This window comes from Brienomyrus brachyistius, chromosome 21 (genome assembly GCF_023856365.1).
Source record: "Brienomyrus brachyistius isolate T26 chromosome 21, BBRACH_0.4, whole genome shotgun sequence".
NCBI classification, from domain to species: Eukaryota; Metazoa; Chordata; class Actinopteri; order Osteoglossiformes; family Mormyridae; genus Brienomyrus; species Brienomyrus brachyistius.
The window spans coordinates 5677461-5702347 of record NC_064553.1 but is presented as its reverse complement, the minus strand read 5'-3'; the positions used below and the strand labels follow the sequence as shown (position 1 = coordinate 5702347).

Sequence of the window (24887 nt, the reverse complement as noted above, 5' to 3'; positions counted from 1 at the left end):
CGCTACATTTTGTTTGCTCCACTTGACCACTGATGCTTTGCAATACCGTCGCCCCCGGCGATACCGTCGCCCCGGCGATACCATCACTCCGGCGACAGCATCTCCACTCTGACCCCACAGGGCTTGCGGAAGAAAAAATTTTTTTTGGATAATGCGTCACTGTTATTCAGAAATATGACATCGTTCCTTATCACAGAAATGCAATGATGCTGCGTTTCAACTATAATCATCATTCATGAAAATAAAAATTGATATGTTGTTAGTGATATGTCTATGACTAACGTGTGTGATCCCATCATTACTTTGCCTGCGAAGGTTTACGAGCGGAAATGCAGGGCCTCACTAGCGTCAAGCTAATGCTAATACGCTGAATGTTAGGGGTGAGGCCAGGGCCCTGGTGGGATCAACAAATTTGTATCGAGACAGCCCTGCCGCCGGTGACCCCGAGTCAACGAATCTAAGGGCAAGCGAAGAGGCGCAAACCCTCGTTAGCATGCGGCGCAGGCTACGCAAGCTCTCCACCGCGATAATGAAATCCAAGTGCAGAATAATGGCTGGAGAGGTCTTATCGGAATTGTAAACATGACAGCGAGCCAGGGCCTGTGATCTCCGCTGCCCCACCCATTATCCTAACTCTCCATTATCGTCTGCTCCCTGTTCCTGTCTGGCCGCTCCGAAGCGGACCCGTCCGAGCCCCAACCGGCATAATTTATGTTAATGTTGCGTCTATAAAGTTAGGCGACGTCGTGAATCATATCGGATTACGGAACGGCAGCCAGACCATCTCCGGCCATCGGCATCTATCGGTGCAGCTACCAGACCCTCTGTGTCCGTTTTACATCATCCTTCAGTGTCGTAGGTTGTTAGAGTTACATCTCCATGTAGTTTTTTTAAACTTTAAATATTTTAAGTTTCAGTTGGAGAGCTTTCTGACCTCTCTCCTAGTCACGGATGTCTTGAATTCCATTAAGGGTTGAAAAATGTGAATCCGGAAGCTTTCCACTGAAATACATTAAAAATCCATTTTTTTTTCTCCTTTTGCCATGACAACTCGCTCACATTGATTTTCTGTTTTATTGCTTTGGAGGAGAGAAGTAATGAAAACTAAAACACGGCTGGGGGAGAGCCGTACGTGGTACCCCTCAGTTCGGGGGGGATGCACTAAACAAGAGATGACACTGTGTTTTTTTGGGGTGTGTAGGGATCAGTAGTGTGTCTGACGGATTGGCTGATTAAGAAGCAGGGAAATGCTGTGGGTATCCCTTTGGGAGCTGATTGGGGGGTGGCAGGGGTTGAGGGAGGGGCTTTTGCGTATGTCTTGCTTCTTTGGGCGTCCTGGGGATGGGTGATGTCAGGAGCACACAGGCATACGCACACGTGCGCAGACGTCATATCTGGGTTTAACGTTTCCCACTCGAGCCCCGAAACCGAGGTCCAGCGCCAGTAGGGCACACAGTTCACGTCATCTCAGCTTCAAGCAGATGGGATCTTACCAAGAGATAAAGCCTCACGCACACCGCGGGGACCTCGCAGGCCACCAGATGTCCCCGAAATAGCCGTAGCGGCAGGACCGAAGGAGCCGTTTGGGATCCTCGGAGCTTCAGAGCCATCCGTCCACTGCTTATTATCTGGTTACTTTATGGCCAGCAGGCTGGAGGTTCAGAAGGTGGCGACCTCGGGCTGGGGCGAGGCGGACAAGGACGCGGACGCCTGTGAAACGAGCCACCACGCGTATTACAGCGGGGTCTCAGGCCAGAGGCGGCAGCCCGCCCCTGCGAGTGTGTGCACGTGTGTCCGTGTGTGCACGTGTGTCCGTGTGTGCATGTGTGTCCGTCTGTGCACGTGTGCCCGTCTGTGCACGTGTGTCCGTGCGTGCACATGTGTCCGTGCGTGCACGTGTGTCTGTGTGTGCACGTGTGTCTGTGTGTGCACGTGCACACTTTCTTACTTATTTTACCTTTTGTGTCTCAAACCCAGAAGCTAATGAATGGACGCACCCCACACAGAAACCCGATTTTTATCCTAGGATGAGTTTTTTATCCTCCCATTAATGCCCCGCTGCATCTGTTAATATATATTTGGAAATCTGAGACAAAGCAATGATGAAAAATATGAGTTTGCCCCAAAAAATGGGAGTTGGACTCACATAAAACTCAGTTTGCCACGCAGTTAGTTAGTGCCACCAGTATGATAATGTTGAAACGGTGCTAAAATTACCTGGAAGTCGTTTTTCAGTATATGAACAAGCCTTGTGGTACCTGTGTGGTTTTCACTGACCTCCATTTTGGACTGAACGTGGGTTTCAAAACTGGATGTCCTTTAAATAAATAAACCTGCATATTAATTTAATATAGGAAACATATGATAATGGTTAACACCTGAAAAGAAATTATAATTATAGAGCTCGACATTTTCCTTCCGTGTACTTTATGCTCTGGTACTGACTTACTTTTCCCAGAATAACCACCAATTCTAACTTGTTGAAAGCTTATCCACCGTGCCTCCCACCTTGGAGCTGTTACCCCCCAGCTACAGATATCATCCCTCAGCTTTTGAGAATTAGAGAAGGTGTCTGCAAATTAACGGGATAATAGGCTACAGCACGATGTAGGTAACCACAGGGTATTAATTACACTGCAGACCCAGGTTAGTCAATCCCATATGGGCGGCGTTTACCTCTGCAGTAACTTTACAGGCCACCAAGTGCTACACAACTTCGGTAACTTGTGATTAAAATCTTATCTACTGGTTTAACTATTATTATTTGTTGCCTCGTTGAGTAATAGTGACCACATAGAAAGCGTTTCTCCAGAACTTTCTGGCTTCTGTTCATTTTGATGGCATTGCCAAGGAATATTTATTGCTGTGATGACTGGGTCCATCTGTCTTGTTGCTGATCATCTTCCTCTTTTATGTTGAAGTTTTCAGAGCGTTACGGTCCTTTTCCATGTTCTGGGCCTCCCATAATATCTCCCCCACCAAAAAAGCAGGCAGCTTCAGTCTGATCGATTTAACCAAGAATCCGCTTGTTTGTTGGCCTCGTGGTCCATACCGTTCTACACCGTACCGTATACAGTCTTTGCCAGCACTAAATTCCAGGCGTTGGTGCCACTCCTGTCAAGATTCTTCACCGTCCATCTCTCACAGCCAGTAAGAGTCAGGAGATACTGAGTTCCGAACATTGCTCTTCTGTTTAGGTCAGAACTTATGAAGATCTTTCTTTCCAGACCCTTCCCTACAGCACTGCCAGTCCACTGCATCCTTCCTGACATCTCGAGCCTTTGTTGTTGATTATTTCTCCAAAGAACCAAAAGTCTCCTGCAACCTCACTCATCAACGCTAATATTATTTGCCAGCGTTCGGGTCCTAACCTTTATTTTCTTCACATTGGGCTCTAGTCCCAATTTTCACCCAGTTCTTTCACTTTCATTTTAAAATCTCCATTTTCCACAATAATAGCGGTGTCATCAGCTCGGCGAAGCTTAAGAGTGCTGTTTTTGGGATGGATACATATTTAAATTACCGTTGACCTTTCTGCATCACGACTTTCCCCACCGCGGTTTTGATTTTTTTTATAGGGTCGGCATAAGAAGTTAAATGGGAGGTTTCGGGAGTAATGCGAAGGCCAGCAGACGACACGCGAGAAGTTTAGTAACTCATAAATTCATAAAAAATATGTGGAGTGCCGATATGAAGAATGCCAAGCGGGTTTACGGTAGCCTCTCTCATGATATCTCGCAGTGATCTCGCAGTGATCTTTCTGCTTCGTGTTTCTTGCATCTTTTTGCTTTGCTCGCTAAGGGGGCCAAAAAAATGTATGCAGTTTTTCCAGATTATGCGGAGCCCAGGCCCCTAACCCCCCCAACATGGAAGGGTCGATTGTATAATTATTATTCTGATCGATGTTGTCCAAGGCAGTGAAACTTATAACCAGAAGTGGTTTGAATATGGATGGATGGATGGAGGCCGTCCAAGAAACGGAACACATTTTAGAATAATTATGTACAAGGAAAATATGAGGGTTTTAAGCTTTTTTTTAAAAAAAAAAAAAAAAACGTTAAAAGCTGCGATATCTCTGTTATAGATTAGTTACATGAATTTTCCCCAATATTCCTACTAATAAACATACATTATCCTACATTGTGATGGCCTTCTGTAGGCTTCTGTTGTCCAATCACATATTGAAATAAACTAAAACTAAACTTAAACTAAAACAGGCTTCTTCTGAATTTAGCTCCAGATCAGTCAAATTATGTGAATCTATGCAAATTAGCCCAGCAGAAAAATAAATGACGACGAAATATATGTATTCCTTCCATTACAGCTTGTTAGTGGGAAGGGGGTGGGCGCTGCGGTTGTGGGGGGGAGGGCGTACAGACTCCTGGTCTGTCGATCAGCTGGCATTGTGTGCTGGGATTACATAGGATACCCGTGTTTGGGCTGGGGAGGCAGCGTAAGTCTTCTGAGAAGCCGAGAGCTTCTTCCGGTTGTAGCCGCAGGATAAGGGCTTAACTTCACGTGCAGCATTCAGGCGTTTATAAATAAGCACGGTGGGTAAAAGGAGGTATGTAGTAACAAGTGAGAAAGGAAAAAAAAACACTTGACCTCTTTTGTGGCCATTATTCTAACGCAGCGTTCATTATTTACCTTAAGCAGGGTGGGTGGGTGGGCCCCTGTTGGAACCGATCTCCCCCCGACGCGTCCCCCTGCGGAACGGCCGGTCAGGTGACACACTTAGAAGCGGGTGGGTGGGTCAGAAAGGAGAGAGGACAGAGCAGAGTGAGGGGTCGGCAGGGCATGCAGAAACATCCGCGGCCTTTGGGGGACGGAAAGGAACGGGGGCTTTAAAATAAACAGATCCTGCCACGGGATTCGCTCGGAACGGCGCGCGCCGGCAAAAAGTGGAGCGCCGGAAATTTCCCAGCAAGGGGGCCAGCTGGGGAGGTGACGCAAGGGCTCCGCGAAGCGGTGCGAGGCCCCTTGGAACGTAGCCGTGGAAGCGATACCGCGGGAAGGTGCCGGGCGTGTCGCGGAGATGACCGCTCTCGTTCTGGGACGATTCCGGTATCAGAACCCAGTGTGAAATATGCCTGTTTGGGAGAATAGAGTGGCGCAGTGTGTACTGTTCTGACCTCACGCCTCCAGGGCTGCGGGTTCGATTCCTGGCTCTGTGGGCATAGATTTGTGCGCCTTCTTCCTGTGCCTGCAGTGGTTTCCATCTTTAATCTCAAAACATGCCGCAGGGTGAATTGGTGTCTGTAAGTTGCCCCATCGATTTTGCTGTAGAAAGGCCTGGCATCCCATCGAGGGTCACCCTGTGCCTCTATGTTCAAGCATCCAGGCTTTGTGATTATGGTGACCCTGCACCGGATTGGAGGTTATGGAAGATGGGTGCATATATATATATATATTTAGACTGTTTTTATAAATGTTGATAGTTCCCCCCCATCCCTTTCATTTTTACATCTGAAGCTTCTTGTAGGTCTGTTCGCCTTCCAGCTAATGATACAAGAAAGGAACATGTTTTGTATTATTGTGTTTTGTTTTCAATAAACACAGACAAGTTATGCAAATGTGCAGAGATTAATATGCAAATATACCAAAGTCACATTTGTAATTCGGAGTTAAATAGGGGGTGAGAAAAAAAGAATAGACAAAACTGCCTATTTAATATTCATGAACCTGCTATTTGTCTGTCTTGACATGTAATAGACTGCCATGGTGTATTTGGACTGACCCTCTGTCTGTTGGGATGTTTGAAAAGAAAACAAGCCTTGATATTTAAAAAATTCATATTCTGTGGGATGGCTCAGCTTGTGTTCGCTGCTGCAGTGATGAAAAGATGGAGCTAGCTGTCATTCTTTTTTCCTTTCGTTCTGATGGCTCAGGAAACAAATAGGGGTGTGGGGTGGGGGGGGGTGGGGGGTGGCGTAAGTTTTTCCCCTGATGGGGACCAGACGTACACAGAACACCGCCCTGACACGCAAGCGAAAGACCTTCCGCGATCTCGCCGCCTGCTAATTTTCCGTCGCCGTCGAAGACGATCTCAGCGCAAGATGTTTGCTTATTTATTTATTTTTCGCTTCCATTTCCTTTCGTTGCAGAAGGCAGGCGGGGGCGGAAGAACGATGACCGACCGCCAACAAACCTGAAGCCGCGGTTTATTCACCGACAGCGCGTTCGGAGTCCCTCAAGGACCCACCTCCGGCTGCCGTAGGAGTTCGCCCCCTACTGGTGGGCTGTTGGGAGCCTTACTGGGAAGCTGGCATGCAGGCGTGGCTGCAGGGATCTCCCCTCAACACCAGCTGGATTGTATAAAATTCGCTTCCTCCGCTCGTGTCTGTCCACTTGACTGGCGACCCCCCCCCCCCCCCCCAACGACACGCCCACTGAGCCACCGGACAGGAAACGCGGGAAGGCGGCTGCCATGTGCGCAGCCGTGCTGCTGGCCCTGCAGGCCGTGTGGGCGGGCGTGGGTCACGCCATGCAGCACTACCCATCAGCGTGGGGCCACTACGACGTGTGCAAGTCGCAGGTCTACACGGAAGACGGCCTGAGCTGGGATTACATGGCATGCCAGCCGGAGGCCACCGACATGACCAAGTACGTCAAGGTGACTGTCGACCCACCCAACATCACGTGCGGAGACCCGCCCGAGACGTACTGCGCGCTGGTGAGTTTTGGTGCTTCGGCGCCCCCTTCTGGTCACACGCCGTCGGGCTCCATCCAACCCTGAGCCACGTCTGTTCAGCGGTAGCACACACACACACACACATGCACACACTGAGTCACCTCTACTGACGCATGCCAAGTGCCTGTTTGACTCCCGCTGTCCGTAAAACCGTACGACTCGCCCATGATTTTTTATTTGTTAAGTATACAAACATTTTACCACCCGCTGGACTCATTTTCTGTGTTGATATTCCACTCTGAATAGAATATTGTTTTTCTTTAAAGGCCTCTGCTTTTCCCCGGGAAAAAAAAAGTAAAAATGTGGTGCTGATTAATTCTGAGTCCTTATTAAGTATAGATTTTCCTGGAAGGGCACACGTGGAGATCCATCAGCACCACCTCCTAGGGTACCACATTTGTGGTAATTTGCAGGCAACATCCCATAATAAGCATGTAACGCTGTTATGTGGTGTTTTTCAAAGAGCTTTGATGTCAAGCATGCACTACGGCGAGAAGTCACCATTGTACTGAGACCGTGTAAATTAAATAATAATAATAATTATTATAATAATCACCCGTTTTCACGTTATTAAGCAACAGTGAAGATGAGTTTTTCTCTCTTCCACGACTGTTCTGAGGAAGGTTCTCTCCCACTGAAGGTGCTTTAAAATGTTCAAGAAATCTTTTGGATGAGAGGTTGAAAAAGAAATAGTTGCAAATTTCAGCTGGTTAGTAGCTGTCAGGACACTATAAACTGAGATGAAGCTACCATCAGTGACAGGGCTCCCAGTAATCTGAGCGCTTTGGAGCTGAAAGGGATACCATAGAGTTTGTTAAGGATTGATATGCTTTACTCAACGGGTAATTTATTCTAATCTCAAAAGCACTTTGAAAATGCCATCGCTGTCTGATAAAATCCTCCGGCTGAGGAGGGAATAACGGGCGTTTCCGGAAGCAGACCTACTGTGTGAATCCTGGAGGGTGTCATGTTCCATCTTTTCCGTTCAGCAGTGCAGAGCCCCCCCCCCCCCCCCCATTTATTAAGGGGGAAAACCGATTTCCGTCTCCGCCAAGTTGGGTACGAAATGGGTGTCATGTGTTATACCACAGTCGCCCTAACAGGACCAAATGCAGCTGCTTAGCGTATCCGCCATGGGCAACAGGTTGTTCTGCTCAATGCAGACTCTGATTGGCTGCCAGGGAGATAATATATGCAGGCTTTCTTGTAAACCGTAGCAAAAGCCATTTTTATAGTCAGTGTTCCGAGCTTGTTATTATGCAGTAATTTGTATTTACATACTGTTTTACTGCTGGGGCTGTCAGTGCATGAACAGCACATTTTCTGAAGCAAATTGAAATGTTATTTTGTTGTTTAGAATATGACCACTGCAACTAGTGGATTCAGGAATGGCATTTAGTGCTGGGTCTCCGTCTCATTCCCGTGATTGGTTTTTGGGCAACCAATGAGTGGCCTCCATTGGGGAGTTTCTCACTAACACATTTTTTGTTTGAAAGAATCTATCTTTCATTCCTATAATTCCTATAACAGCATTTTGAACTTTTACCAAATAGTGGCACACAAGATAAAATAGCCTGCATGAATTTGAACAAAAAAGCCACGTAATATTCCTTTATCTTCCCTTTTTTGTGGCATTTATTTATTATAATGTAAAGTTATTAGGCTACATTCACACTGCCATACTGAACTGACTCAAATCGGATTTTTTGCCTTAATGTGACACAGATGTGATCTTTTCAGGGCTGTGTGGACACGCAAATCTGATCTTTTCAAATCGGATTTGTGTCACTTTCATATGTGGTACTAAATCGGATACGTATCCGATTCGCGGCCATGCGACCTGAATGTGAACGCTCAGATCGGAATTCATGTGGCTTTTTGCTTATACGCATGCGCTGACATCATCAGCCTGCGCCGGGAGGCTCGTACCCACACATCTCTTGGTGCAGCAGTTCCAGCAATGACTGTGATAACAGAAACAGCCACCTGCCTTTTTTTCTCCTTTTCGACCTGCTTATGTTTGTCATCCATGCGTGAGCTACTAACGCCTCCATTTTTAATGCCATGAGTCGTCCCACAGATATGACGTTTTTTGTTGTTGGTGACGCAGTTGACCCGTGTAAAAACGTATCAATGTGCACATGCGTGACGTTGCGGAGGACCGATGCGTTCAAATTGCAGTCAGATACAGGTCACTTGTAGTTATGTATGTGAACCGTCAAGATAGACAAATCCGATCTGAGCAAAAAATCGGAATTGAACGATGTGACTGGCAGTGTGACCGCTGCCTTAGTGATGTATTACTACAGTAGGCCTGTTATTGTGTGTATATTGTATCAGGTCAGCTTATCTGGAATTTAAAGGTCTAGTTGCATAAATATGAGCTGCATTCACGCTTGGTAGCTTTTGCTTGAGAATTAAATTAAAAATGCACAACCTCTGTTTGCAATCAACCTTTGGCAGGCAGTCCACCCCCCCAGCGCCGGCCCCAGTGGCGTGAGCCCCAGAAACGTTAACGCCAGCGCCGCGACCTCTGCGATATTAGATTCTCCCCCCAATTTGTCATCTGCCGCAGTTGCCTGAGTAATTATAGGGCACGGAGTCGGAGGAACTGGCAATTACGGCCCACCGTGGGGCCTGGTATTTTAAGGAGGGTTCAACGGGCACGAGGCTTGCACATGGACCTCATGACCAAGCACGCTCTGGCAGAAGGAGCCCACCGCCATAGGCTTCCCAAGCGAGGCCCGCTATTCAGCGGAAATATTGCAATCTAGCATGAGTTGGCAAGTGGTTTAAGGGTTCTGTTTTTCATGAAGGAGCCACTTAACAACAAAATCTGCTTATCGGGCTACTGAGAATTTGGTCTCCGGAAGTAGCTCCTACCTTCTGAAACAACCTGTTCCACCGACTGAATGAAAAATATTGCTTTTCATAGATCCAGTTCAAACACGGCTGTTCAAATAGGTCTCGAATTTTTTCCCAGTTCCAGACCTCAGTCCGTCTGGCTGTGATAAAGCGTGTTTACATTTTAAAACAAGCGAAAAACGGTTTATTCAGAACTATCTGCGTTTACAGATAGTGGCAATATTGCAATAGTGCTTAACCTATGTTCCAGTGGCTACATTGGGGCAGTTGTTCTGTTGGCACTCGCGGTAAAATGACAGTGATTATGTCCAGGAGAACCGAAGAGTCCAAGCCAACAAAAACACCCAAAAAGCAGTCACCAGTGTGCATACCAGTGAACACCTTCACTGACAACCAGTGACCCTTTGACAGGAAGTGATTTTTAACTAATGAGGGTTTGGAGCTTGAGATCACCATCCATCCAATATTTACACTTCTGGCAACAATTAACGACCTCTTACCACACATTCTCTACATTATAACCACTGCAAACTCATGCTGATCTGCTGTGTTCCCACCAGAATGTTCAAGGCAGGTATCCTAGGGTGACCAATAACAAAGAAGACTGTGATCACATGGTACATGGTGGCAGGAAGTAGGTGCCCACTTCTCTTGTTATAAGCTATTGTACCTCTCGATCATCCATCACAAGAACTGCAGAAGATCGAGAAAATGCAGGAAGGCTGTGATGGTGCAGGAAATTCAGTAGGAATAACTCCTAAAAGGACAATATGGTTCCTAGAGTCCAACACCTCTTGGCCGGAGGTTCTCTGCACCCAGGTCAAACCCGTGATGCAAAAGCAGAAGATACCCGCACATCATGCGTACCGTCTAACTTCCACTGGCGAGCATCTCAAAAACACGACGCTGCGCTTCATCTGACCCGTGCAGTACCTTGGCAACTTTGAATCAATACCGATGCTATCAGAACAGGAGATCAAACACGGACAATTCCCTGGACTTCCTGTGAACAATGGCATTCGTACACTGAGTGTTTGTATTGACAGCTCAGATGAGAATGAGATCTAATCTTCCAGGTATGTGGAGATAAGGTGCTCATAGCAAAGCCTGTGCGCTGTACGGTCATTCAGATTATTATGTTAATTTTTATTATTAATAATTAAATATACTAAATAATACACTGCCATTTGATTATTCAAAATTTATGTTTCCATGACAAGAATGAATCTGAGGTAAAATTTACTTTTATCAAGACAATAACTCTGTCTTTAATATGAGATGTTTTCAGAATTTCACATAAGGTTATTTAGAAATTATTTAAGTTTTTTAAACATAACAGCCCATGCCAGGGTCTGTCCTGCCCCGTGCACTGTGCCTGGGGTCGAGGGACCCTTGTAATGTAGGGCTGGATGAGTGGCAGGAAGACAGATGGATGTATGGATGGAAGGATGGATGGATGGATGGATGGATGGATGGATGGATGGGTGGATGGATGGGTGGATGGACAGACGGACATAACAGGACAAATAAAATTATTAGTTAATATGAAGGCGAGATGAACAGATGTCTGGGTGGTTTTTGTCAGGAATCATGTGGACTGTTCCCTTGGCACTCTCCCGATTATCATGCATAGAAGTACAATTCATCCACACACTCATTGATTGGTTGTGATTTAATAACATTTCTGGCCATTATAGTCAGACTTGAAAAGGGAGAAGTCCAACGCAACCGCAGCCCCGTGCATATGAATAATTCTGTATGTTCATGGTCACTCGGCAACTTTTAAAAAAGTACAGTTGGAAAACTGTGCACGTAGCGTAGTGTGGAGTCGACTGGGGAGTTTGCGGGTTCGGGAGCTTAAAGACAATCCCTGTTTTAGCTTCTGTAAGATGCTGTGTCATTCATGTCTGCTTCCCCAACCAAGAAGGGTGGTGGAATAGAGAGTCTGAGAGAAAGATGTGTATTCATACCCGTTGGGGATCGCCAAAGCAAAGTGTCTTCCAATACCTTGTGTTTCAGTCAACACAGATGAATACTCCGAGATTATGCAACCGTCCTTTCATATTTCTCTCCTCCCAGTTTTCCGTCTTTGCTTCCTCTTTTTCCAGATAGAATAGAGAGAACGCTACCAAAAAAAGCAAAAAGCCCATTCAAAAACCACAGCACCTCCATTTATTAACTTAAAAATTCGCCATGTTTTTTTCATAACCCTCCATTGACCATGCGGCTCACTTCTGCCGCTCCCATAAAGGTGTAGATGCGATGTCCTGAAAACACAAAAACAGCCCAGAATAAAATGACTAGAACAGGTTTTCTGCAACAGGGAATTAACCTTCTCATTATTTTTAGCTGTGGCGCTAAGAGAGGCGGTCCGAAAGCATGTAGACCGGCGCCAAAAAACAACATTTAGTTTTAGCCTTAAATAATGTTAAGATTATACACTCGTTGCATAATATGCATTTTTTGTGGTTCATTTTCTTTTTAGAGCACGTTAATTAGGAAGGTGGAGCAGGCAATAAAAATCGAGACAACCCCCCCCCCCCCCCCCAACCCCCCCCCCCCCGAACATGTCCTAGAACTACAGAACTAAAAATTCACCATTAATTTCATTTATTTATTGCAGTGATGTAGCCTTTTGGATTTTGTATGCATATGAAGCTGTTGCAGAGATACGTGCGCGCAATATCATTGCAATTTTAATAATATTTTAATTAGCGTTCGCTGGAGTTACCTCGCATTCCCCATTTAATGGGCAGCTCTGTTTTTTTCCCTTAAGCCTTCTGTGTAATTAACTCGATGACAAATTAGCGTGACTCTCGTCGCATTTTTGCTCATTAGGACGAAAAGCCCAGTTGCGTTCGCTTCCTAGACCCTCTGGTTTTGGGCTGTCAGCAAGGGCCAAGCATTGTTTGGGACGGAGTACGGAACAGAAACGCTGCCGATTCTCAGGAGACACTGGTGTGGAACCATGTCGTCGTCGTCCCCCCCGTAACAGTGTTATAATCATTTCTGACACAGCTTAACAGTCTCTGAAACTGCGTGTTGCAATCTCTGTGCAACGGAGCGGGCTGGTTCCGGGTTGGTTGGACCGGGCCTTCTGTGTAAAACGATGTAAAATACCATCTTCCTGATGACAAATCATTTAGCTAAAGTTATGCAAAACACTTGAACTTTCACATCACACGTTTTGATTACAGCCAGACGGATAGATAGATAGACATATACGCTCCTGTCAGTTCAATAATGCAGAGCAAAGCTAGACCATCAGAAAAATAAAACAAACCTGTGTGTTTATACAATTCCATTATAAGGCGAGGCATTTTAAAGTAGGAAGTCTGTGCTCTTTAAGGGGAGATTCTAGCTCGTTGACACCCGTTGCCAGCATCAGCAGAAGAGCCGAGCGAGATAACGTAGGACAGCACGGGCCGGGAGGTGCCTCCCGGGACAGGATAAGTGGGCTACAGGAGCCGCAGTCAGGCTTGGGAGGAACCGGGGAAGCGAGCGTATCGGTGCCCCCTCTTGCAAAAACTGTGCTCCTGTGGAAAAATCAGTGGGATGGTTGCTAGGTTATTCTTGGGCAGGGTGGGGGTAAGGGGAGGATTCATCACCCAAATGGGTACATCCTCCCTTGCAGCGATCACGCTTTGACCCCCTACTGGAGCTCTGTCGCAATCTATGCAACACTGGGGCTTTCAGAATTTTAGTTTCTTCTTGGCTAGTCTAATAAAGGAGAGCTATCGTGATTGCAGGGCTGGTTTGCTCGTTAGCCGTTGCGGAGATCGCCCACAGAGCAGACGGTGGGGTCTGGAAAAGGGGCGGGGTTACGGAATCCACCAAAACGCGACAAGATCCGACGTGTCGGGATTGAAGGTGTCGGTGCGGCACGTCTGATTTTCAGCCATTGATTACTTGACTTCCTTCCTTGAGACCGGTTTTTAGACTTTTAGTCGTAAGCTTAGATGCCCTCTGAGGATGCTGGAATTTGTTAAAGCGCTGGAAGCCAGGTTCATCCTGGTCTTGTGGCCGGCCTGGCAGGAAGTGATGTCAGAATCTGTACACCTGGAGCCGGGTTGAGGAATAAAAATGTTTTTGTAGATTAAAGTCGAGTTTTCAGTCATTCGTACCCTAAGGACACATTTTTAGCATCTTAGGTACTAAGTAATGATTACAAAAAGAGAACCTGGCTGATTAAATGCATACATCTTTCAATGGCATATTTAAGTCAGTGGGAAAAGTCAGTAAAACAATATAAGAAATACACGATAAACATTAATCCATAACAAAAATGTTATAAAATACTGAGCTTTCCATTACTGTTGTACAAATTACTATATTTTGGTCAAATAAACCGAGGGTTTCCTATATTAAAGCAGAGTCCGCGCCTTTCATTATTCAGCTGGCTCTTACTTACTCTCAATGAGTGTTTAATTTGACTTGGCTTTGGTGTAATAATGCCAACCATAGTCCTGTACGGGAATTTCCCGTTAGCTTCTAGTTCGACTCTTACTGGCTTGGATAGAGAATTTTTTAAATTACTGAACAGCCCCGCCGCGTATTAACGTCAAGACAGATGAGGTTATTATTTGCTTTAACTCGATCATTTCCATAGCTTTGAGGATGTAAATGAAGTTATTTCTTTAAAGAGACATAATTTTAAAATGAGGTTATATATACGCCGTCGAATCGTCACAAACAGCCCACCGTCGAAAATATGATTTTATTTCTATAATTCATCATCAACATAGGTTATTCCGCATGACACGGAAATCAGATTTTAAGAAACGGCAATCAAGAAGATGGAGGGTCTTGTCATCTCCCGTTTCGGTGCTTATTTTGAGATCATTTACCTACCATTTTGTCATCACCGATCCGGAGGCACTTGACTGGTACTTGTCTGATTTCAATCGCTCCTCGGGTAAACATCTGTATACTGTAATTCGTGAGAATGATGAATGATACCCTGCTGGACAGAATTACCTTGTTAGCGGGTGACGGCAATACGGAGATGGCCCTAGTGACACGGGAAGTCTTTCCAGCTCTCAGCTGTTAATCTTGAGACGTTTGGAGTGGAGTTCATTTCTTTAGAGCCAGCATTATAACAGAATAGACCCGCTCTCCAAATCTGAAGACTCCGTTGCAAAACTGCCAAGGAGCCGGAGTACAAACGCCTCTTAATGCTGCTGTCTGTGAGCTATAAGTCTGTAGATTATTGTAATTCTTTTGAACTTTGCTCTGCTCCCGGAGAATGGATGAAAGCTAAAGCCGAGAGCAAAGGCACCATGTGGTACTAGGGGAGCTTATTCGGGAAACAGATAAGCGCGCCGCCTAAGCCTCTCTAGAAATTGCCATAATATTGACAAGCATTACAGCAGAATTATCTTGGTCGTAAATTATGAAGGGGAAAAAAACGTTAATAGAAGTTTGCAATTCTGAGTAGTTTTAAAGAATTGTGCTGTATTGTTGCTAGGAATGAGTGACGTTATATCTGACGTTTTCTTTGACCACGATTTTAGGGATTTCGTTTTCCTTTTTAAATACACAGGTCCATTATCTCGTATTATAGGTTAACCAAAATTACATTTTTCCCAACTGGTGACGAAACAAATTGTAATATAAATTACCGATTAATGTCTTATTTATTCATTCCTTAGTTTTTGTTTGAGGATCATGCTGCCACAGTAAGGTATTGGGTTCGGATCACGTCTGCAAGGCGTGCAGGAATGGCAGTGTCCCACACACTTGGATTTCCTGTTTCACCTATCGGGGATGGTAAGACCGATACCTTAGATCGCGTTCCTCCTCTCTTTTCTGCCGGGAGTCAGCAGACAGCAGCGCTTCCCCAGCCGGTGTCGCTCTAGCCTTTGACGCTTTCGGGAAAACGTCACAACAGCGGGTCTTCAAGGGGGTTGACAGGCTGGGCTCAAATACGAAGAAAAAGGTCCGCGTTATCGATCGCTACACCCACCCGGTCAGCCCCTCCTTCCTCGCCCATATGGGGTTTAACATGGCCCGTGTGACCGGGCTATATTCCCTAGCACATTGCGCTGTTTCCAAACTATTTCTGTCGTAGTATACGAGGTCAAAGGCCAGGGACGTGCTTTTCGGAATAAAAGATGGGGACCAAACGTTTCCAAGCGACTGCCTAGAGAGCGATATGAATAACGTATATTATATTCATAAAAGGGGAGCGGATTTCATGCAGGGAAGCTCGTAATCCCGCAAACATGCCCGGAATAAAATCGTGCTTATTGTCGTTTCTGAGTGCAGCAGCGTCCTGTTTTGTGTAGTCCGTACTGTGCCTACAATTTTCTCCTTTCATCCTCTCTTTTTTTTTTATTTCACCTAGCCCATGTGTCTTCTCATTTTACATTACATAGTCTAGGTATCAAATTGTTAAATACAATCCTGCTAGCAAGGTTCTAACTGCTGCTTCTGGACAAAAAGCATAATAAAGAGCCTGCAAGTTGGGGCATGAATCCATAATGAAATAAGCGGTGATTCAGTGATACGATGCAGTGTGATGATCTTCAGTGGTTTCAACCGAACTGGAGGCAGGATGAGTGCATGGGTCTGACTGAGGGAGGGGCACCCCCAGATCCGGGACACTTGTTGGTGCTGCTGGGATTTAGTGCTGGCAAACATTTTGTAGGAAGCCGACTGGTGCACATTGATTTTAATTTAAGCCAATCGGAATCAATCAAACAATCAATCTATCTGCCATAGTTATAATGCATATTGGGGGGACACATGCTCACAATGTTCCCTCCCAATATATATTACAAGTACAGCCTTGGTCCCCCCCCCCCCCCCCCCAGTATTAATTCCATGGCAACTGCCTTGCTACGCAATCTATTTATATCTATTCGTCCATCCATCCATCCATTCACCCTGCTCAGGATGCCTATCCATGTAGGATACATCAGAATTCAATGGTGTCATTTTATGATTTTTAACAGAGAGAACATCTCTAGGACAGTCCTTGTCATGCTTGTCGCTTCTTCTACATCAAACTTTCTATGATGATAGGGTATCATGTAGTAATAGCCGATCTTGGAGATTAAGGGTGTCTTCTGACAGAGCCTTACGTGAAGGTTGCAGCATTGCATCTCCAGCACTCTTACTCCCCTCCCAGTATTTAATTACGGAAGCAGCATCATCTCACATCATCATGGCAGCAAGCACGGCAATGCTAACGTAGGCCCCGCCCCTAGACAGTGACCTGCTGCGTCGTAATTTAACGGTAGGCAGATGCTGAATCTTTAATTCTGAATCCTTTAAATAAACAAGTTGTGGGTCTGAGTGGCAGCTGCAGAGCGACTCTGTTAATCGCCATTAGAATTCCCAGAAGCCCCAGCATAACAGCTAACGTCTACTAGCCAATAAATTGTGCTGTGGATAGTTACATCTGTCATGATGTCGTATCTGTTGTAATATATACATGTGGATAGTGGTTTTAGAGCGTGGACAGAGCGTGACAGCAAATTTCGCTGTAAGATAAGGTGAGATTTGGCGTATTTGGTATCCTTATGAGTAGCTCCTGGGTATATGTACGTATAAAGATAGATATATGAAATGTATTTTGTACAGCAAACTTTATGCATTGCTGAAACCCTAGGCATGCATTTTCTGGTTCGCTATATTGCTGGTACGTTACCAAAAGCACATCCTCGACATCCCGGAGAGCCTGGACTCCCCGTTCCGTCAAAGGGGGCACCGAGAGGTGACAGGGCACCAGTACGGGTCACAGCCTCTCTCTGCAGCCTGTTTCTGAGCAGACAGGGGCCACTGACAGACGCCAACGAGACCGGAGCAGCTAAGTATCTCAGTGACAGTGCATCTGGCGAGTTCGGGGGTCTCAGGTCTACCCATCATGCACCTGGGCGAGGGGGAGGGGGGGGGGTGCAGGAGGAGGTCAGGCGTGACCTGCGTGATTAAAGCCTCGTCTTTAGTGAAGGAACGGGACACCGAGAGCCAAAAACACCTAGATGCATTTTATCCCCCGTGCCCGCGACGCAGCTGCAAGTTGTCCTTTCAGATTCCCCTCGAGTATCAACACAGAAGCTTTATAACGAGGACAGGGACTGCCACTGTTTGAGGGAGTCGAGCATCGGGAAACAAAAAAAAGAAAGAAAAATGCATCCTTGTAGTTCATAACTAAACGTGACAGTCTCGAGGAAAAAAAAAAAAACAGAACGGTTATAACTTCCCGTTTAATCCCCAATCTGTCTGGATGCGTGTTTGCTTATAAAATATTCATAGCGTTTTATTGTGCGTTTATTTAGCACCCTTAGAATTGTCCCAAACGGGCATTTATACAACGCGGAATAGCAAATGTTTTATTGCACGTATCTGAGAATTCCTAAATACCTGAGCAACACTTTTTATTATGTGTATTATCAGTTTACGTAGATCCCCCCGCACCCCACCCGATACACTCAGCACAGCGTGCTTGGCTTTCTATGCGGGTTGGAGGGGGTAGGAAACGACGCACGCACGTCCGCACAGTTATCGCAGATGCAGTCTGACTGCGCGTCGGGTGCGCGTTGTCCTACCGAATACCCCCGGGTGTCTCTGGCTGTTCGGGGAACGTGTCCCTAATGTAAACCAGACTTTAAATACAGTAATATCTGGACAGATGAGTAGATCTGGTTAGATCTTCGCAGTTTTCCTACTTTCTAGGAGGATAAACAAGCGCAGGATCGGCGCGGCGTTGCCGACGATCAGATGGCCTGTTGCCTTATTTTGCAGTGCTTCGGTAGCCCGGCGCTGGCGATCCAGCTGTCCCTAGGCCAGATCTCAGTGGGACTGCTTCGGATTAGATTCGCTAATGTGTTTTTTAGTATGCATTTTACCAGCTCTGCGGTGGTGCAGCGTGATAATCTCGGTCACCACGAAATGAAAAGCATTTCCTTACTACCTCAGAGCTTCCTGTTATTTACGTGTGAGTTTGTCGTGAACTTTCCTTGTATTGACTGTCCAAGACGTCCATCAGCTAGCCTACATAAAAATATAAGCCTGCCAAAAAATATGCTGCTGTCTGGCCAAGTTTAAAAATATATTTCTGATTTGTAATGCTGATTAAACTGGAATCCCTTCAAGGGTGTTCCCCTGTCTCGTGTCCTGTGTTTTCTGGCACAGGCTCCAGGGTCCACCATGACCCTGTACCCGTTAATCGGTTTTGTGGTAGATGGATGGATGGATGGACGGACGGACGGACTCCCCCCCCCCCAATTTTGATCATTGTTTTTTGCACATTTGCTCCCTGTTTTAAACAGCGCTCGGGTTGCACATATATCACCTGCCTGGACTTACAATAAACAACGTACTCGTGCTAATTAAGAGACAGTATTTCTCGTTACATTTGGTCCGTTATTAAGGTTCTCTTTGCCCTCTGCCTAGCCTAAATAACGCGTGGGTCTTGGGCATTCTTCGCATTCATTTGCGTAACCGGGGAAAAGATTACGAGCTACGATTTACCGTGGGTGATGTTTCCAGTCGCACATAATGAAACTAATTAAGCTGTACATAAAACATTCAGCGAGTACTTTTATATCCCCTATCAGTCCCTAATGGTAATTGGATTTAGATTTAAAAGAAGGCTTTTTGCTTGCTCTCAGCAAACTGCTTTGTTATGTATTATTATGCCGTCAACTAAATAACACCGTAGTTAGTTTATATTGTGCCTTTAACTCGGCACAATTGCAGGCTTAACGTTTTAACACTTTCTCTTTTAGGAGGATGATTGCACGGATTTGTTTCAGGTTTTTTTTTTTTTTCGAAAACTGATGACTCTTAGCCTAAGCCGATAATTATACTGAGAATCCACTATATGAATGACGTCGTGTGTGGCAGTGCTACAAAGGGCCGTTAAATTTAATATAAAAACAAGATTATAAGATAATCACAGTTGTTTTCCTGTGGAAGCCAGTTTCTCATAGCCTCAGAAGGTACAAGCAAATTGAAGTCAAGTATTCCGATTTCAGCCGTCTGATTACGTGTTAAACAGCGGCATACCCATTAAACATGGCATCGTTAGACCGCTCCTCTAATTACAAGCGGCTCCGCTGCCCGCATTCACGTTTCCATCGAAAAAATAAATAAATAAACCAAGCGCCACCAGCTTGGCAATCCCGGCCCATGACTCTGCCAAGGCCGGCTTCTGTCTGGGAGCCGCAGAGTCTGCTGGGAAGTAGCGAGCGTCAGCACTCCCCGTCCACAAACAACCATCCTGCTTGCAGCCCATCTCCAAAGCCTTAGTCAACTTAGGCAGCACTGATCTCGGAGTCAGCTTGGCTGGGCCAAAGCAACCCCCAAAAATTGTGGAAATAGAGGCTCCTTTTCTCTTCAGTAATACTATACAGATTTTATTATTAAGTCTTGGCCAGCTAATTCATGGATAAATGTGCAGAATGTACATCTCTGTCTGCCAAACACACGAAGCCTGTAGCCTAAATGATACCTCACACCGTTAATGGTTCTGATGGTCTTACACTGTCCCGAGCTAAAGATGAATAATTGATCTCCAGAACACCATTGACATTCCATTCAGACAGAGTCGATATGGAGCAATGAGGTCACCCCCCCCCCCCCCTTTTTGCTGTGTGTCAAGTGCGCACCGTAGCAGACGCTAAAGCGGAAGAAGGAACAGCTTCTGGGCGGAACTACGGAGGGTAAAGAGCCCCGAATCGGCTCCTAAATGCTCACCGAGGTGGGATCACTGCACGCGCTCCGTGCGAAGGCTGAGGAAGGAGAGGCCTGCAAAACTTCTGGCTCCATATGACGTGTATTTTATTAATTTTTCTTGACCTGGAACAGAAGCCCATCTGTTGCTGTGGGCAGAGAGTCATTTAGTGTATTATTGCAAAGCAGCCACATTCTGTCAGGCGAATGCAAGGCAGGTTCCCATACAGTAGTTTACTATTCTCAGTATATATTATATATATATATATATATATATATATATATATATATATATATATATATATACACACACACACACACACACACACACACACACAGGGGTGTAACGAGAGTATGTACTGTATATACCCTGATAAAATGTCACCCCCCACCCAATTTTGCATTTAATTTTATGCTTTCAAAGGCCCCCCCCCCCTCTGTCAAGTGCTGGGCCCCCTGAATATGCCAAGATATCGATGCTCCACCAACGCCCATGTGTATACATACACACACACACGCGATTTCAGACGTCAGAATTTTATATATGCAGATCTATGTATTTTTTTTTTCTGGTACAATCTATATATCCATTTCGTTGCTGGAGTACATTATGAATAACATGCATCACAGACTGTAAATTTGATGTGTTTTTATGACATATCTGCACATCTCTGCTCTTTATGTGAATGGCATATATGAAATCCCAGCCTGCATAATTACATAAACATGTCTCACAGCTCACAACATCGCCTACTGCTTAGTCACCATAGTCATTCTGTTTATTCGCCCCCCCCCCCACTACCGGGGGCTAGAGAATATTGCGGCTTGTTCCCATACGTCAAAGCAATCAAGTGTGAGTTCCTGGCATGGTGGGTGTGGAAGGGGGTGGGGTGCCACTGGGGTCTGGGTGCTGCATCACAACCCTGTCAGGGAGTTTGAATGTCACCCCCCTCCAATGCACCTCCCCCCCCACCCTTTGCATGTCTGTAGGTTTTTTATTGTAGACCGCTGTGCTCATCTAGAGCACTGTGGAGGGTTTGGTGTTGGAGGGGTGGGGGGTGGTGGTTAACGTGGGGAGTGGGGGATGGGCAGGAACGACAGGTGTGCCGTTGTCAAGTGGGGGGGACGACATGAAATCCACCGTTCTGTGTCCCCTCTGTCTGGGCTCATCGATCTCTATCCAGCCGTCAGTGATGAACCACAGAAAAAAATAAATACGTAACCAAAGGGACAAAGAAATAAACAGAACAAGTTCCACCTGCTGGATTAATGAAAAATTGTGACGAAATGGACTGAAGAAAGATAAAAGCGGAAGGAAAGGGAGGGAGAATCATTTGACAATAAACCAAAGAGCAGAAACGGAAGTGTGGGTAGTCAGAACAGGGTGAAACAGACAAGGATGGGAGGAAATCGATTCCCCGGGGAAGTGCAACATGTGATGACAGGGAGATGTGGATCTAAGCAGCCTCTTGGTGTGTCCTTGTGTTGTAATAGCCTGTTGTTCGCATTGTTTTTATGAATGTTTTCCTTCAATGATTCTATTTTTTATGAGCAGTTTCACTAAAATCGCTCCATCCATCCATACTGCTTATCCACCATAGACTGTCTGCATAAAAATTACAGCAAAACACAGTCAAATATCTGACCCTGCTACAGAGACTGTTTACTTGAAGCGTCACACTGCAAGCAGGTAAAATGACTAGACAGAGCCCTCCGCAAGGTTAATATCCCCAGAGTGTCTGCAGACGCAAACATTTCGGCCACAGAGCAATCAGACGGAGACCTCGGCGCCCCGTCAGCGCGAGGGCCACCCTCCAGCGACGTGCTGCTCGATTTCGGAGATCCTCTCGTCCCTGGGCTCACAAGATGGCCGACCTTTATGCGTGACTATTGGGTGAATCAGCGGTCAACGTTTTTTAAATCAGCCGAGCATCGTTTTCAGCATACGGCAGGATCCCAGTGCCTCCAATGATGTGTGTGGGTTGTGGACGGCCCCCTTCCGCCCCCCTGCCACCCTGTCCAGTTTTTCACTGGATTAAAAGGAGTTCTGCTTAATTGGATGTTGGGCTGACTGGTGCTTTGCCCATGTGGCCTTTGCCCACAAAGACAAGTTCAAGTTCAGTGCAGGCCTGTAGGGGGCTAAATGGATTTTGATGAGTGACTCATTATCATTTAAAAATGTCCCGAGTCTGGTTTTATCCTACATAGATCTGTGTATTTACATGTCTAGACATCACTGCTTGGTTAAATACCGGACTGATTGACTTCTTCATTCCCTATCACTGGTTCTTTCTTTATACTTAAATTTCTGCATACGGAATTTCAGTGTTTAACTCTTCGTAACTTATATGCATTCTTTTGTAATCCTCGGATATTCATATGCCGCGGCAGGAATTCATCTAATTGATTTTTAAAGGGTATTGTGCGAGTGGTGACATTCTTAAGATCAGATTCTCGCCAAACTCCTGAAATACTGTGTTATTGTGATTACACTATAAGTTATCGTGGAATCAGACGAAAATGTTACCGTATGTATATATAGGCACACATAGGGGGGAATTGTGCAATTAAAAACAGTATAAAGACATTAAAAAAAAAAAACCTGGATAAAAGCTTCGTGACAGACTTGCTCACATTTAACACGACCGGCTCTCCTGTGCTAATTTGTCTCCAAAGTGCCTTCGGAGAACCGGGCGCCCTACCGGCAAATCAAAGGTTTTTTTTCTGGTGTTTAAAGTTTTTAAGATTTACAGTCGCTTAATTACGCAAATCTCACCGGGTCGTCCAAGTCGGGCCACTTCAGTTATCTTTTATTTTTGTGGAGTGGAGTCGAGCAGATTAAAAAGTTCCTTGTCACCGATTAAGATTTTTAAGATGGGTTCGTGGGGAACGTCGCGAGTGCTCTTGGATTACACTAGGATTACCAAATGCAATGTTTAAGGTCTCTGGTGGGAAAATATCCTCAATTTATTAGCCGTTTTTGTGCAACATACATGTTTGGCTATAAATCCGGTTTACTTTTTACGGGCTATAAACGACGAACTGCTCCGCTTAACGGTGTCCATTAAATCATCTTTATGAGCCCTACCGTACGCTATTTTTCCTACTCGGATTAAATTTATACAGAGAGAGAAACGGAGCGTTTCTTCGACTGCGAAATAGGTTTTTTTCCTGCCTCATGGGAAGAAAAGAGATGCAACAATGCCATGAGTCCCAGCCCTGTGTCAAAATGCCCTTGAGCGACGCGCATGGAGATTGAAGGTTTGCTTTTTTATTATTATTTTTCATTCTTCTTTTTCTCCGAGATAAGCGCGTAAGGCGAGTCTGTGCCCTCGCTCGGAGAGTCTCCCAGAGTGGGGGTGGGACGGGGGCGGCTTTCTTCGCCCTGATCTGCCTGTCACTTACATGCCAGACTCCGGCTTCAATCCCCCGCGGAACCGGCGCGGTGGACCCCTGTCAGGGATGCAGTGGTACGCTGGCCGGGGTACACTTCGCATTTTCGGAGAAGGGGGACGTTTCAATTTTCACTTGCAATGGTTGACTACGACTCTAAAATTAGTGATTATTTTCCTGTTGCTTCGCTCGAATCTTATTTATCTGTTTGTTTGGGCATATTTTAACTGATTTATTGCTGTTACTTTTGGAAGTTGGATTAATTAAAACATCTTGGAATTTGCAGCTCAAGACGCCTCGGTGCGCCAACAAACAACAATAAACTAAAACTCAAATTGCGGAGGCCTTGATTGATTTCCGATGGCGCGTCTGTCAGTCAGAGCCCCCCCGAGATAATTAAACGGTGCTAAATCTGCCCCAACTGGACAGACATGCGTATGATAAATAATGGAGTCAGTTAATTGTTAATTTAAAAAGTTTTCTCTTTCCTTCCCCCCTTAATTAATGTTCAGATGTAGATCAGGTCGCTGGCCAGATTCCCAGGTGTGTCATTCAATTTGTATTACGGTCAATACAGCCTTTCAGCAAAAACGTATTACTAATATTACTCGTAAATTTAGCATTCTCTTTTGCAGGATAAAAGTTTATTCCTTAACAACCCTAGGACAATTTAATTCAAGTAAAAAGAAAATCTGGTTTAACGGAAACATTAAATGCAGAATTTGCATTCTGCCGACATAGTGCGTGAACTGTTTGATAGAAATGTAATTTGAATTTGCTGAAATGCGGACCTGCTCGTTCAGCTCATTCACCTGAAATGTTAATGTTGGTGGGGGGAACAGCACTGTACAGCATGAAATATGGCAGAGCTTCTTAGTGTTTTGCATGGTGATGGTAATGTGACACTGTGTTCTGGGTTCAGTTCCCACCCATAGCATTGTGTTTTCCCCGTACTTCCTCCCATAGTGAAAAACATGCTGTTAGACAGGTGTGATTGTGTGTGACCAGGGGCGCGGCTATAAGTGTTTAGCGGCGTGGCCGTATGTGGCTAGGGGGCGTGGCTATAAGTGTCTAGCGGCGTGGCCATATGTGGCTAGGAGGCGTGGCTATGGGTGGACAGGGTGTGGGCAGTGCCAAAGCATCATCTGCCCTCCCAATAAAGATAGAATAAATTTAACCAATCATTGGTAATTTAATAGAATCGGCATAGGATCCACATATGAGCTCAGGGACCCCCAATAAGAGAGAAAATATGATA

General features: G+C 45.5%; 1 protein-coding gene across 5 annotated transcripts in view; it reads left to right on the top strand.

Moving 5' to 3' along the window:
- LOC125716937 (netrin-G1) overlaps positions 1-24887 on the top strand; it is a 74800-nt gene that overhangs the window by 5582 nt on the left and 44331 nt on the right. For all 5 annotated transcript variants that reach the window (XM_048989799.1, XM_048989802.1, XM_048989800.1 and 2 more), the window contains exon 2: positions 6105-6673. In XM_048989799.1, coding sequence (XP_048845756.1) covers positions 6428-6673 — 246 coding nt within the window. In that variant the 5' untranslated portion in view covers positions 6105-6427. The remainder of the gene's footprint in view (positions 1-6104; positions 6674-24887) is intronic.